The sequence below is a fragment of the Vulpes lagopus genome, chromosome 3 (assembly GCF_018345385.1).
Source record: "Vulpes lagopus strain Blue_001 chromosome 3, ASM1834538v1, whole genome shotgun sequence".
Classification (NCBI taxonomy): Eukaryota; Metazoa; Chordata; class Mammalia; order Carnivora; family Canidae; genus Vulpes; species Vulpes lagopus.
This window is the reverse complement of record NC_054826.1, coordinates 18468999-18485358: the sequence shown is the minus strand read 5'-3', so window position 1 is coordinate 18485358 and position 16360 is coordinate 18468999. Positions and strand designations below refer to the sequence as shown.

The following is a 16360-nucleotide window of genomic DNA, read 5'->3' as shown; positions in this document are numbered from 1 at the left end:
CATGCAACTCTTGATCCCATGGTCGTGAGTTCTAGCCCCTCGTTGGGTGTAGACATTACTTAAAATAAATGAATTTAATTTTAAAAAAGAGAAACAAAGCCTGAGAAACTAATGTATAATATGATATAGATGATAATACTGTATTGTGTAATTGAAATTTGAGAAGACAATAGAAACTTAAGTATTCTCAAGAACAATTAACAGCACTTTAATGGTAAGGGATGTGTTGTTAGCTTGATGGTAGAAATCCTTTTATTTGTCAATTATACCTCAATTAAAAAAAAATTTCTCAGTCTCTAGTTTGTCCTTTTATTCCCTTAAAATTGTCTTTCTAAAAACAAAATTCTTCCTTTTGATGATACCAGTCTATCAATTTTTTTCTCATATGTCATGTCTAAGAAATCGTCACCTCACCCAAGATCACAGATTTTTTTTTCTGTTGTTTTATAGAAGTTTTGTGGTTTGGGATTTTATATTTAGGTCTATTATCCACTTTGAGCTAATTTTTATATAGAGTGTGAGGTGTAGACCAAGGCTCATTATTTGTTGTACGGCTATCCAAGTGATCCGATACCATTTATTGAAAGACTATCTTTTCTACATTGAATTGCCTTTGTAGCTTTGTCAAAAATTCATTGAAGACATAGCTATACATACAGAGATAGAGATGATACAGATATAGGTTTAGATAGATAGATCTGAGCTCTTTATTTCTGTTCGATTAATTTATGTCTAAAATTACCCTGCCTTTATAGTAAATCCTGAAAATAAATAATGTGGGTCCTCCAACTTTGTTCTTCCTCAGTATTGTGTTGGCTCTTCTACATTTTTTATCTTTCCAAATAAACTTTAGAATCATTTTGTAAATACCTACAAAATAACTTATTGAGTAAGCTTTGGTATGTTGTATCTTTAAAGGAATTTGTCAGGGCACCTGGATGATTCAGTCAGCTAAGTGTCTGCCTTCAGCTCAGGTCCTGATCCCAGGGTTCTGGGGGCAAACTCTGAGTTGGACTCTGCCTGTTTCTCCCTCTGCCTGCCACTCCCCCTGCTTGCTCTCTCTCTCTCTTTCTCTCTCTGTCAAATAGACAAATAAGGTCTTAAAAAAAAATAAAGGAATTTGTCCATTCATCCTTTTAGTATCTGTAGGGTTTCATAGTAACAGCCTTTCTCTTTTGTTATTTGTGTTGTATAGCTTCTTTCCTTTCTCTTGATCAGTCTGGCTAGAGATTAATCAGATGGTTATTTCAAAAAACAACTTTTGATTTCATTTTATTTAACTGACTTCCCTTTACTTGCTTTAGATTTAATTAGTTGTTCTTTTTCTACTTTCTTAAGGTAGAAACTTAAACCACTGATTTGAGATCTTCCTTTTTCTTTTCTTCTTCTTTTTCTTCTTCCTTTTTTTTTTTTTTTTTTTTTTTTTTTTTTGTATAAGCATTTAATGCTATTCATTTCTGGGATTTAGATCTATGCCAAACATTTTGTTATGTTATATTCTCATTTCTATATAATTCAAAATACATTTTCTTTACCTTTCAATTTCTACTTTATCCTATGGGTTCTTTAGGAGTACGCCTTTTGCTGTTCAATTTCTAAATATTTGGGACTATTCTAGCTTTCTGTGTTATTGATTTCTAGTTTAATTTTGTTATGGTCCAAAAACATGCTGTATGTGATTTCAATTTTTCAAATTTGTTAAAATTTGTTTTCTGTCCCAGACTGTAGTCCATCTTGGTGAATATTCCATCTGCACTCAAAATGAATGGCTATTCTGCTGTTGCTGAATGTCTCTAACTGTCAATTAGGTAAAGTGGTTGATAGCATTATTCAGGTCTTTGATCTATTTATCTGCTTCTTGCTTTTGTCTAATGCTATTACCACACTGTATTAATTACTACACTTTTGTAGTAAGTCTTGAAATCAGGAAGTATATAACTTACTTTTAATATGGTAATTGATGTAGGAATTTCCTAGAAATTTCCTAGGTAGGTATTTGTATATCTCCTTAACTAATTATTGCATACCTTGAACTAATATTGTGCTATTTCATATGAAATATGAGAACCTTTTAACAGTCCAATTGTGTCCTGCATTTTATTTCTACAATTTAAACACACAATACACTGTATTGCTTTTGCTTTAAATGAGAAGTATCTAATAATTTACTTATATATAAACCATTTTCTACATTTTTTTTGTCTATTCATATAGATCTGCATTTCCATCTGCTTTTATTTCCCTTTTGGTTGCAGAACTTCCTTTAAAATTTATTTTAAAACACATCTGTTTATGATAATTTATTTCAATTTTTTTCAAATCTGAAAATTTATTTATTTTACTTTCATTTTTTAATATTTATTTTACCAGATATAGAATTCTAGATTATAGATTTCACTTTAAAATTGTCTTTTGAGTTCTAGCTTGCACTGTTTCTGACTAGATGTCATCAGTAATTCTTATTATTATTGCCTCTAGTTTATTTGCCTTTGTTTTTTCTCTGATCACTTTAAAGATATTTCACTTTATCTTTGGTATTTGGTAATTTGACTATAACATGCCTGGGAATGGTTTTCTTCATGTTCATTTGTTTGTGACTCATTCAGCAATTTGGATCTGTGTCTTGATAATTTTTATCAAATCTGGAACATTTCAGCCATTGTTTCTTCGAGTATTTTTTTCTGCTCTAATCTCTCCACTTCTCTTGGGATTCCAATTACACATATTTCAGACTGTTTGATTTTTTTTTTAATGGTTCTTTTTTTTTTCAGTCTTTCTCCTCTTCATTCTCTCTATTGGTCTGTATTCAATCCACTGATCACCCCTACTTTTTTGTGTGTCCAATATGTCACCAAGTGGATTTTTGCATTTTTTATATTGTATTTTTTTATTTCTAGAATTTTCACATGGTTTTTTTTTTATAGTATGCATTTCTCTAGTAAGAGCTTACATTTACTATAATTATAAAATTCTGTTAATTTTGATGCCTGTGTTATTTCTTGGTTTGGATTCGATGACTTTTTTCTCATGAAGATGAATCACATTTTTCTGATTTTCCACATCTAATTAAATTTTTATTATATGCTTTACATTGTAAATGTTATGTGTTTGAGAGTTTGGATATTACTGTTTTCTTTTTAATGAGTTTTTGGGGGGGTTCCCTATTCATTAATTTACTGGGAGATTAGCTCGATTCTGTTGAGACTTGATTTTAGGTTTTGTTTGAATATGTCTATAGTAGCATTTATTTTAGGCTAGTGTAGCTTTTCCCCTAAGTTATGACCTTTTGGGGGTCTCCATGCCAACCTTTGTCTAAATTATAGCCTTCTGGAGTGTTCTTAACTGAATGCTCAGGGTGGTTCACCAAAATCTCTTCACTTGCTGGTTAGAACTCTGTCTTTTGCAATCTTTTACCGACCTCTGGAATTTTCAGTTAGTTCAAAGCCCCCAGGTGCTGTTCTCTAACAGGACTTCCCAGAATCTCGCCATCTTCTTGTGCAGCTTAAAATTCAGCTATCTAGTTAAGAGGATTCATATACAGATTTCTAGAACTCCTACTCTGGTACAGGTTCCTCCTCTCTGGCATTCTGTTCCTTAAATTTCAATTGCCTCCTTAGATCTGAACTTCAATCTTTCTTTCCTCCATCCTGTTTCTTTCCTCCAGATAGTTGTTCTCTGTTGGTTTCCAAAGTTTAGTGTTATGTTGTGAAATGTGTCCCCAGGCAAAAAGCCAGATAGAATGTGGAGTTCACCTTGTCTGTTTCTTTTATCCCAAGGTCACAATGCCACATTACCTACTGTCCGATGCTTCAAATTGGACAGTTGTCAACTAAATATGTGAACATTTATTATGGTAAAGTGAATTTAATACTCATTCTCCATCATGGACAAAAATCAGAAATTCTTCATTAAAAATCATTATTTCAAATAGAGTTCCGTTATATTTGGTTTCTGATCACCAATATCTGAAGTCTGTGAATTATAGTTTTTATTTCTACCGATTCTTCCTTATGGTGGCTTTTTCCTATGACTTCGATGAACTTTGAATATGAACTTTTGTTTGATCTTAATTTGTGAAGAGTCTAAGGGCTTTTCTCCAGAAAGCATTTGTAATTGCTACTGCTGAAAGCCAGGGGGCACCACAACCTGGGTCCACTTTGGTCCACTTCTAGAATCCTGGACCTAATGCAGAAGTCTCATGTGTTGCTTTTCTACCTCTGGTAGTGGCTTAGTCTCAGATCATGGGTATGCAATTGGCGTCTGCCCTCTAGATAACTCTGCTTTTCCAGTTTTCTAATTTCACACTGTTCCTCTAATTTTACTATACTGTTTTCTGTTTTTTGTTTTCTGGTGGAGGAATTTTGGAGATTTTCTTTAGCCAAAGGGGTGGGGGAAGGAAAGGAATGAAAAATATAAACCATTGATTATATTATGCAGATTTAATGGTGGAGTTGTCATTTGGTTAACTTTGGTTGGTAAAATTAGCATGAGTCATAGAAGGCATCCTGAGGGAAGACTGGGAATTCTGTAACTCAGAGGAGTTACAAAACTTTCCTGAAAATTTTTTCCACTTGGGTATATGGCCAAGGGGCATATTTTAACTATCCATATTTTAAGGGGCATATTTTAAACTACCCTTTATCAAATGGAAGCTTGGCTTAAAATAATATTGCAAAGAAACTACGTGTAACAAAAGTTACATACTTTTGTAAGTAATAAAAGCACAGTTTTAAAATACAGAAGCTCAGGTACCTTTACTCCTGATATTAGCACTTTATCAACATCATTATAAGAAAAAAAGCAAAGTCAATGTAATCAGATGTCACAATGTCAGCCACAATTTTTTAAATGAAAATTAAGATCACGTAAAACATGACTCTATGTAGATTATCCTTTACGGTTACTTAAGTCTAAGTATATACTATTCCTTGAGATGTTAGCTGATGATAGTATAAAGCTATCTGATTTGCAAAATATTTAAAAATAAACATTCAAAATGTGAAGGTAATTTTCCATGTTTTTAATGATGTGAAACATGCAGTATTGAATCCAATACTTTGGAAAATGAGAAACTTAGCAACAGACAAAAAGGTACATATTGGTGGGGTATAATACAGTGGCATTCCCTGCTATGATAAAAAAAAAAAAATGACTGAAAGAAAAAAAAGCCACAAAGAAAAAAAATTGGTGACAAACTAAAATGTTCCATTGGTCAACCAAGAAAGAAAAAAATAAAAACAGAAACAAAAAACCTGAAGATTTGAAGAAGATATTGAACAAAAATGCATTACAGAACCTTTGCTGTGCAATTGGATAGAAGCATAGATGCTTCTACACTTGGCTTAGTTTACGGTATTTGCTGAATTCTATTCAGCAATGAAAATACACAAATCGCTACTCTTTCTGCTCCACTAAAGATGGACCAGAGCATGTGTATCCTTATCTAAACAACTTCCTTAATAAAGGCAATATTTTATGAAAAATCAATGTTTCTAAAACTGAAAATTCAAAAGATATCACAAAGTAGAGACAGTACCACATGTGATAATTTTATATAATAAAGACCTTTAAAATATAGCTTAATTTTTATACACCTTGAAAAAAGAAAGGAAGTAACTATGAAAGTGTTTTATACCATGAAGATGTTTGATATTTATTTAGTGGTAAACTGTTTTCCATAGTGATTGGTGGCTTCTAGTACTACATTACCTATCAGATATTTTAAAAATATTTAGTCTTTCCCTTCAAGGTAAATGTGATAACAATAAATAAAAATCTTACTACTTTTCGAAAGAAATCTGTGCTAGGAGGGAGCACTTAGAAAATAAATATTTGGAAACATTTCCACAGTTTTGTGATTTAATACAATTAAAAATATAAATGTGTCACTTATATAAATGTTTATATTTACACACTTAAAAATCATGGAAAGTTTTCTAACCTGTTTAAAATCATTCAGATGATGAGTTTTGAAACCATTTTTAAATCACTTGCTAAAAATTTCTAAATGTTATGCCTTCCCATTTTCCCTAAAAATGGATTGACATCGGGAAAGACGGACCTTTATTAGCCAAATTACCTAAAAAAAACTTTGTATAACTGATTGTGGAGTTGAAAAATGAGTGTTATGGTTTAGAAACTTCAATAGTTCCTCTGTTTTTAAAAAAACTTGGTATATTGTGAGACTTCAGCTACTAAAACTCAATATCCAAATAAATTCTTCTTAGAATTAGACTTTTGAATTGCTATATCATAAAGTATTTAACAAGAAATTTTAGAAATAATAAAGTATTTCAGCCCCATTTTTTATTAGTGTCATTAGTAAAGTAACATTAAAATTTATTTTTAACCAATTTTATTTTATCCTTGTTTTATGTCTTATTTAATAATAATAATAAAAAAAAGTTGGGACTCCTGGCTGGCTCAGTCAGTGGAGCCTGCGGCACTTGATCTCAAGATTAACTTCGAGCCCCATGTTGGGTGTAGAGATTACTTAAAATCTTAAAAAAAAAAAAAAATGAGTAAATACATATGTATTGTAGTATGTGCACAAATGTTCTTTTCAAAACGATGAGAGGTACAAGAATTTGGTGGTCTATTGCTTAGCAAATTATTATCCTGAGATGTTTATCATTGTGACTTAAAATAGCTGGAAAATTTTCTCTAAAATAGTTTTTCTTTAAAAAATTATATACGTAAAACTTTGTTTTATTAAAGTTAAAATGAAAAAGATAAAAAGCACTCAAAATTCTATCAACCAGAGATAATCACTGGTTGAAATTTTAGTGCATACCTTTCCAAATTTTATTTTCTGAATATATATTCAGGATATATATATATATATATATATATATATATATATATATATCCTCCTTTCACAAACATAGGCACATACCCTATTTAACACTGTTTTAATAGAGTGCCTTTATACGTTACAGAATATTCCTAAAATGAAATTTACAAGAGATCTTGGGACAGGAATTAAAATTTAAAGGAACAATACTAAGAGGCTCCTTCCTGCTATTTTGAGACTTCTATTAAAATGTAAAGGAACAATGCTAAGAGGCACACGAGACCAAGGATGAATCTTCATAATCAACACTGTGCAAGATTACAACATTTGTTTGATTTCAGTCCTTGCCTGTCATTTTAATGTTCTTTATCTAGATTTTAAATGTGTGGTTTAACTCTGAAGAGAAATGACCAAAACACAGACCACCAAATGTTGTGGTTTTTGACTTGCTTTATCTTCATATGGCCTACACTGTAAGGCAGATAGATAAAGGGAACTAAGATTTTGGTAAGGCTTTGTTTCTGTTCAACATTATCTCTCTTCCCAAAACTGATAAAATTTGGTTTATAAACTAGAATTATTAACTTTGTGTAATAGGATAGAGAATAGAAACCAGACAGTGATTACCAATGGAGTCATTTATCTTTGGAATCAAGCAGTTATCTCTCAGAGGTGTGGTCCTGGAACCAATCTCATATGACATTTTTTATCAGTGACTAATACTACAAGAAAAGACAGTTCATTCACACAGCAAATGAAACCTAGTTGGGAAATGAAAACTCAGAAGAGGAAGTCACATTCTCAATGACCAGATTAGAATCAAAATGACCCGGAAAATTGGAGAAGTAGTAAGAAGTAAACAAAATGAGTAAAACATAGGGGTGAGCTAGAATAAACCAGGAAGAAAAACAAGTTTCAAAAAGAGGAATGGCTAGCTATTGGCAAGTATAGAAGACAACTTAGAGATTTTAACAAATAAGCTGACTAGAATCAATAATGTATTGTTTAAAAAGCAAACACAACATTGTGAAATGTATTCTTCACTAAAATTTCCCTAAACTCCTACTTCCCAGTGGAGTGTCATTTGCAAACCCTAAGAACTTGTCCTTTTTACCAGAAATCCTATTATTCACCGTAACAACAAATGTGAAGGACATAGGCACTTAAATGACTAAGAGAGTAATAGAAGAAAAACTAGTTTCATTGTAAGATTGGGGAAAGATGATTTTTTTTTTCCTCCTGGAAGAGATGGAATAATTGAATAATGATCTTTAAATAGGAAAATACAGTGGAACATATAGTTACAAAAATGAAAGGCTATTAGATTCAGGCTTTCATGTACCTTAAGTAATTTAAAAGTGGATCAGTAGTACTGAACTTTCATGAAAGAATGAAAGAGAAAATGAAGTTAAATTGCAGTAGGTAGGAATTAATCTAGAATAATTAGGAACAAAAAATAGGATAAAAGGGGTTGGTTAAAAATTGGAACAATTCTAAGACTCTGGTAAAATGTCCACTGATAGATTTCTACCTCTCTAAAATTGTGAAATATGACATATGGAAGGATGAAATGCAAATATTTAATGTCCTAACCGGACCTCAAACTTCTGCGATTTTTGCCTTAGTTGTCACTAAAATAATCTTGCACCAAGACCTAAAAGCTACAAGAGCAAGAGAAAAGTTGGTTGTTATCAAAATTCCTAGTGGTTATGTCAGGAGACATTTTTAAAAAGTCCTCTGTGTGGCATCTCCGAATAGGAGGGCAAGACCACAAACAGATACCTGATTGTAGACCTGATAAGAAAAGGACCTGGAATAGAGACACAGAGGATAGTCTCCTAAGGCAGCAGGCTCCTCTTTTATCTTCCTGATGATGCTACAGCATGAGGCTTTTATTTTTCTGTTTACAACTTTTCTTATTTTACATTAATCACAGGACATTTAGAGTACAGATGGCAAAGGAGAATGAAAACGTATGTGTAATTCCACAGCTGAAAGGAAAAAAAAAACCAGTTAACATTTTGATGTGTATCTTCTCACTCTTTCCTATGTACAGATAGGTAAAACCTTTTGACTGTGTACGTATTTTAAACGTGTATAAAAAGAGGGAATTTTGTAAAGCCTTGCTCGATTTAAAACCACAAGCATGATTTTAAATATTTAAAACATTACAGTATTATAAATATACTAGACCTACAACGCCTTTTTTTCATGGTTGTAATAATTTGCATAATCCCTACGTTTGGTCTTGTTTGCAATTGCTCACTGTTATTCACAACGGCAAATGTTATCTCCAATCTTGCTTTTTTTTTTTTTTCTTAAGTAACAGCAAAAAGAGCATTGGAACAAAGGAACCCAAGGCACTTATTATTCATCGAACCTATTGTTTATTGAAAGCTTATTTATCCCGGACATTGCACGAGCTGGGAGAAGAGAGGTCGTTAAAGCAAGAGCTCCGCTGTTTGACTTCCAGTCTCTTGTGATTTAAAAAAGAAAAAACAACAACACACACAGCGAGTTGGGGAATAGGAGGCGACACAGGCTCGCCCGGTCTTGAAAGTTAGTGCACTTTAAAGGGGGGCTGCCGGGTCAGAGGCCAGGGGTCTGCGCAGGAGTGGGGTAAAGCAGTTTCTGGGATTGAAAGCGCTACCGCGAGTGACCACGGGGCTTCCGCGCGGACACGGCGAAGCCGCCACACCTCCGGGGCCGGGGCCGGGCTGGGGCCGGGCCGGGGCCGGGCTGGGGCCGGGCTGGGGCCGGGGCCGGGCCGCACGCCCCGCGGAGCCGCCGCCGCCCTCCGCCCCCCCGCGCCCCGGGTGCCCCCGCGCCCCCCGCTTCCCGCCTCCCTCCCGCCCGGCCGCCCCCTAGACCGAGCGTGGCTCGGAGACCCCAAGCGCAGGCTGCTTCGCGCGCGGCGGTCGCGGCCGAGGGCGGAAACCAAAGTTCGCTACCGCGCCGGGTCGGTCGGAGCGAAGCGGCCCCGGGGAGGGACGGCGCCGGCGACGGCCGCGCGCAGCTGTGCGGTGCTGTTGTGCGGGGCCGTGGAGCGGTGCCGTGGAGCGCACATGGCCCCAACCGCCGAGCGGCGAGCGGGGGCGGCCTCCTCCCGGCTCGCCCGGCCCCGGAGGGGGAGCATCCTCCACGCGGCACACTCCCGTCGGCGGGATTCCCCTCGTGGGCACCGCCGCCCCCCGCAGGCTGGCTCTCGGAGGGCCGGGGCGCCGCGAGCCGCACGGAGCCCGCGGTGGGCGCCGCGCCCCTCCTCGCCCCTCCTCGCCCCTCCTCGCCCCTCCTCGCCCCGGGCCGAGCCCCCGCCGCCGCCGCCGCCGCCGCCGCGCGCGCCGAGGGGGGGCTGCGGGGGAGGAGGAGGGGGCGGGCGCGGCGCGCGGGGAAGGCAAGGGGTTCTCGCGCGACTGGGCGAGGTTTCCGGTGTTGTGACTGAAACCCGTCAATATGGCGGCGATCGGCCGCGGCCGCTCGCTGAAGAACCTCCGAATACGAGGTAAGCCCGCGGCGACCCTCACCCCCCGCTGCCTGCGGCCCGCGACCCCGGGCCCTGGCCTCCCCCTGGCCTCGGGCAGGCGGGGCCCTCGGGGGCGCTGGCCGGAGCCGGGGTCGCCGCCGCCGGCCTGCGAGCGCGTCCTAACCGGAGCTGTGTGTCTGTTTCGCACAGGGCGGAATGACAGCGGCGAGGAGAACGTCCCGCTGGATCTGACCCGAGGTAACGCGGGGCGCCGCGGGCGCCGGCCGGGGCGCGCTGTGGGGAGGGGCCGGGGCCGGGGCCGGGGCCGGGGGCAGGGGGCCGGGGGCCGGGGGCAGGGGCGGGCCCCGCGCGGGGCGGCGGGGGCGCGGGAGGCAGAGCCCGAGCCCGAGCCCGAGCCCGAGCCCGAGCCCGGGGCCGCCTCCCGGGACCCATCCCCCTTCCCAGTGCCCGCGCCCCGCGCCCCGCGCCCCGCGCCTTTCTCCGGGCCTCCGGGTGCGGCGGGCGCCGGCCCACGCCGAGCGGGACTCAGCGCGGCGGGCGACCCCCGGGGCTCTCCGCACCCCGCCCGGAGGCGGCCGGCGGGAGGCCGGGGCTGTTATTTAGGCTGCCGGAGGATGTCGGAGGGAAGAGCGACCACATCCTGCCCTCCCCGTCCCCCCGCGCGGCGGCCGGACCTGCCGGGTCCTTGCCGGCCTGCGCCACTGCTTTCCTCCTTGCCCCCCGGCCCCGGGGGGTGGGGGTGGGGGTGGGGGGTGGGGCCCGCAGCGTGGCTGACTCGGCAGTGACCCCTGGGACCGGGGACTGCGGCTCGGTGTCTGGGCTGCGCCGGCAGCCCTTGCCCGCTTCCCGTGCCGGGCCGGCTGGGGCCGTAGTTGGCCGAGACCGCCCCCTCACCCTCGCCGCAGGTTCATTGTTTACCTTCTGCCGCGGCGGCGGGTTTGTTTACACCTTGGGAACGGGGCGAACCCCGCGCTGGCGTTTGGAAGGACCCGGTCCAGCTACTGGCCAGCGAATCTCCCGCGTAGTTCACCGTGCTGGAGTCTGTTCGACAGTATCTCGCCCAAGATGTAGTAGTGACACGCCAAGGTTTTTTTCTTTTCTTTTCTTTCTTTCTTTTTTTTTCCTCCCTTCCACCGTAAACAGGATTTGGTCTACTGATGCCAAAGAAGTCCGATTTCACACTGGCTGTAGCCGAGTGTAAACTGGTTCGGCTGCCTTAGAATCGGCTTCCTTTTTGAGATCCGAAAAACACTTTAGGAAGTCAGAGTCGTAAACATTTTATTAGAAATTCGAAAAAATCTAACCCGTGTGCTGCTTGACGCAACGACTGTTATCTAAAGTATTTGTCAGACGCAGGCCCATTGTGGAGGCTCATCCCTGGTATTTAAAGCCTAATGCATTATCTGGCTTGCCTTATTTTGTCTGTCATAGGGTAAGATAACTGTGTCATCAACTAAACAGCTACTTTCCATGTAGCTGCCGGAGTACGTTTTTGTAAGAATCTTTTATTCCGAAAGTTCAGGGACTTTGCTTTGGCCGAAACTAGGTGCTGGTGTGACAGGCAGAAAGGGTTTCTACCGATGCACTGAATTGGAACTTCTTTCAGCAGATAGGGTTTGAGTGTTAGTATAGAAAGATGTAAAAGCTTTTGACTGTTGTGTAACCTTTTGGAAACCTGACTATATAAAACACACACGAAAAAAATCTATGTAAAATGTGTGTGGGGAAAAGATTTTCTAGTGAGTTTCCTTACAAAAAACAAAATTCCCATGGAGTTGAAAATTAGCATTTGAGTTCTGTAACAGATGTGCTTTATTAGTGATTTAATTTCTATGTGGGCATATGCGTCTATATGGTGAAAAGAGCATTTATTAGATCTTCTGTCTCAATTTCACGTTAAAAGCTTGTTGGGATGTGGTGCTAAAAACAAGTTATATTTGTGCTTTAGGTTTGCTGAGCTGCTATATATAGTAGTTTCTGTGGTTGGTATCAAAATTTTGGTTTGTAAAAGAGCTCATGTACAAATTTGATAAACCCTTGATTTACTCCAGTCTTACTCAAGTACACAGATAACTCTGTATGTTTACTATTTAAAATGTCATATGCCCGGAGCACTTTGTGAACACCATTGTTGACAGGCATTTTTAGGATGATGCAAAAGGCAGAAAATGGTATTTCTGCTTGCCCTGACAAAATACAGTTTAGTTTGGAATATAAACAGCCAATTGCAATGGATTGCAAAAGGCATATGCAAACAAGAGAGGCTATATAAGAATAAAATATTCATTATATAGGGAAGTTATAGAAGTACTAGTAGATCCAAGGTAATGAAAATCACAAAGAATTACGTTTTTGTAATAGTTTGAGAACTATAGGGCAGTTTGGGTTGCAGCTGAAGGGCAGCTGTTTGTGGATTGGATTACAGTATGTTTTAGATAAGATTGGGTAACCAAAACTAGGTTTTTAATGCGAAGGCAGTGTTTGCCCTCATTTTAATTGTTTTATGCAACCTTTGAGAAGTTCGTTAATGTAGCTATCTCACAAAGTTCATCGTTAAATAGAGGTCATGGTCATTGTAATTCCTAAAGGAGCCAATCAATGTATAGTGAAAAGAGATCAGACTGTAAAGTCAAATAGTTCTGGGTTGTAATCTCAGCTAGGATCCTTAATAGTTAGGTGATGTGGGGCAAGTTATTTGACCTTGCTTAACTCTTGGTTTCTTCATCTCAGAGAGAACTTCAAGGGTTATTAAGAATGTGAGAAGTAAATGAACTAATGCTTAAAATAGTACGGGAGCTGATACTTTTGTGAGTGATGTTGACTAGATGTTAGTTGTCTTCCCACACTATGAAATCAAAATTATTTATATCACATTTAAAATATTTCAGAGTTGTTTTGAACATTATAAACCTGTTAATAGGATTTATGGTATCGAGGCTTTCATTTCTTTTTTTAGACATAACTATTAATTGGGTAGTCTGAAGTAGAGTTCTTGAATATAACAACTGTCGAGAAGTATTCCACGAAATTACCATTAAATTAGGTCTAAGCAAAGAGTATTATATCTGCTCAAGATAAAATGTAGTATTTTATTTTCTAGAACATTAGAATTTTTCTCTGACTCAAGAAAATTTCTTGGTAACAATGATTTGACTAGCCTTGCAAGCTTCTTGAGGCCCAGGAAAGTTACAGGTGCTTCGGTCTTAGTATTGGTATCACTGTTCATACGTGGTGTACTTCAATTAAAAATTGCTAATGAATTAGTTTTGATTTAATTTAAGAACTTCATTGCAGTAATTCTCACAGTGAACTTATTGGTAACTGTTGCTTTCAGTTTTGTTCAAACAACTATTTATTTTGTGAAAGTGCCTGATATTTGCTATTGATATAACTTAAATACTCTCTCTGTTTTGCATGCCAATATCTATTTTGAAACCAAAACGCTTCCCTTAGTCACTTCCACTGCAAGGATAGCCTGTTTTGTTTTTCTGTTATCAGTCTCCTAGTACATTTCTTCTGGTACTGGATAACTTGAAAATTCGACACAGAGTATTCTTCCTGTGTAAGTCCTTCTTACTAAACAGTAATTTAATTATTGTGTTCAAAGTGAATTTCCAGGACATGGACAAACCTGTACTCAAATCTATTAGAATAGAATTTATTTAATTTAAAAGTATTGAGTTTTATAGTTTTTGATTTTTGATTATCCGATTCTTTTACTTTTCTGTTAGAATATAAAAATTGACTTAGTTGCTGTTCGATACTTAAAAAAGTAGGAAGGTTATCTGAATGATGCAGATTTGAACACTACTTTTTTGTTTTCTGATTTTTTTTTTCTAGTGAGGAGATTACTCATGTTGTTTAACCACTGACTTCAGTTAGACAAAACAAACATTGACTGAATGCCTTTTATTTACTAAATGCTGAATTAAGTGATGTAGGAATGAAGATGAGGAAGATGTCATTCCCCTTTTTAGGAGTTTACTGGAACAGATATTTAAAAAAGGGATTGCAATATGGAATGACAAAATAGGTAACCAGACTGTACAAGGACCAGAAGTAGCCTAGACGAGAAAATGATGAATTGTTTGGTGGGCAGAGGATCAGAGTGGTTTACTTCACATAAGAATAGTGGTGGACATAATGAAAGGAAACACGGATTCCCAAGAGACTATACCACACCTTGGAAAGGTAAAAGTCAGCAAGAAGAGGAGCTGGCTAGGAAGCTGCTGATGTAATCTAAGAAATGGTGGGGAACTAGACCAGGATGTTGAAGATAGAAATGAAGGTGAATATATTTTGAAACAGAGTGATCATCTAGTTTGTTTTCTTCAGATTTCACACTGGGTTTGGAATTCTCCTGCTCTGCACAGAGAACTTATATTTCTTTATTAAGAAAGTAGAAGCTGTCTAATCTAAATTCCCTTGACTTCTCCTCTATGTTTATTTATTTTTTAAAGTAATCTCTGTGCCCAATGTGGGGCTTTAACTCAGGACTCCAAGATCAAGAGTCACATGCTATACCTACTGAGCCAGCCAGGTGCGCTTGTCTTCTTCCCTTTATATTTTTATATGCACTTATCTTCTGGTTCCCTGAGTCAGGGAATAAAGCATCTCTGTTCTTTCCAAGGCTAACCTGGAAAGGCATTTCATGCTCCTAATACTGTTTCCTCTAAGATTCTTTGTAGAACTGGAATCCCTATCTTCATTTCACTTTCCTATTGGATCAGTCTTCTCATGTTCAATAATCATTTGTTGTATCCTTCTTATGGCTCAGGTACTATGCCAGGCATGCAATGGTGGTGGGAGGTGTGGAAAGATAAAGATTACAAAACAGCTGTTTTTCCATTGCTCTACAGAAAGAATAGTTCATCTTCACTCTAGTTTTTTTTCCTTAACCACTATAGTCTTCTAAGCACAGCTTTCCCCATGTACTGAAAATAGTTGTTTTTTTTTTTTAATATTTTATTTATTCGTGATAGAGAGAGAGGCAGAGACACAGGCAGAAGGAGAAGCAGGCTCCATGCCAGGAGCCCAACGTGGGACTCCATCCTGGGACTCCAGGATTGCACCCTAGGCCAAAGGCAGGTGCTAAACCACTGAGCCACCCAGGGATCCCCTGAAAATAGTTTTTTTAAAGGATGCTGGTAATCTCATGCAAAATTCATTGGCATTTTTAAGTTCGCTGTTCTATTTTAGTACTACTACTGTGTTAATAGTTTTGTTCCAGGCTCTAAAATATGTTATCTCCGTTAATCATAAATAACTGTTTAAGGTATTCTTTTTATCCCTGTTTTACATTTGAATATATAGGTTCTAAACTTCTAAAGGTCTGAGATTCAGGTAAGTTATTCAGCCAAGGTCATAGGATTAGTGAGTGACTATACTTGTAGCCACTATATACTATTGCTATTCTTGTAACTATTTCTTCACTTGACTTCTGTGAAATATTCTCCTGCTGCTTTTCCTGCCTGTCATGCTGTTCGTTCTCTGTTCCCTGGCTGGTCTTCCAGCTCCTTAAGCAAATGAACCTTAAGGTTCTGTCCTTGATCTTTTCTTCTCTCTTCCAGTGCTGTGTCCCTGAACCACTTTTTCACTGATGGCTTCAAAAATCCATGAGTTGAAAAAAAAAAAAAAAATCCATGAGTTGAAATAGTTATGATAAATACATTTTTATTCAGACTCTTTTAAGCTTGCAAAATGTATTAGTATTATGTGTCTACTACTCATCTAAAAGGCTTGATGTGTAAAACTTTCCACCCCAAAGCATGTGCCTTTCTCACTTTATAATTACCACTACCATCAAGCTAGAGGCCTACTGCTTATTTTTGTTCAGGTGCCATTTTTCTTCAGTTTGGCTGTGAAATATCTGATGAATCTAGTCCCTCCTATTCCATTGTCATTGGTCTTGTTCACATCTTTATTATCTCATGGGTCATGTAAAATCTTTTCTCTAACCTTTTTTTCACATTATCTGCTATATGATTGCCAGGATTATTTTCCTGAAATGTAGATCTCATCTTATCATTCCCTTAAATAAAAAAACAAAAAACAAAAAAACAAGGCACACTCATATTCATACT

The 16360-nt window shown here is 38.8% G+C and overlaps 1 protein-coding gene across 5 annotated transcripts in view; it reads left to right on the top strand.

The window, feature by feature from the left end:
• Positions 1–10168: 10168 nt before the first annotated feature.
• The window catches only part of RICTOR (RPTOR independent companion of MTOR complex 2), a 113527-nt gene continuing 107335 nt past the window's right edge, over positions 10169–16360 (top strand). For 3 of the 5 annotated variants that reach the window (XM_041747409.1, XM_041747408.1, XM_041747410.1), the window contains exons 1-2: positions 10225–10295; positions 10467–10514. Coding sequence is in view for 2 of the 5 variants with exons in the window: in XM_041747406.1 (XP_041603340.1) it covers positions 10247–10295; positions 10467–10514 (97 nt within the window). In the remaining 3 variants the exon portion in view is untranslated. Of the gene's footprint in view, positions 10296–10466; positions 10515–16360 lie in introns of all 5 variants that reach the window. The other 2 variants (XM_041747406.1, XM_041747407.1) reach the window with 2 other exon arrangements.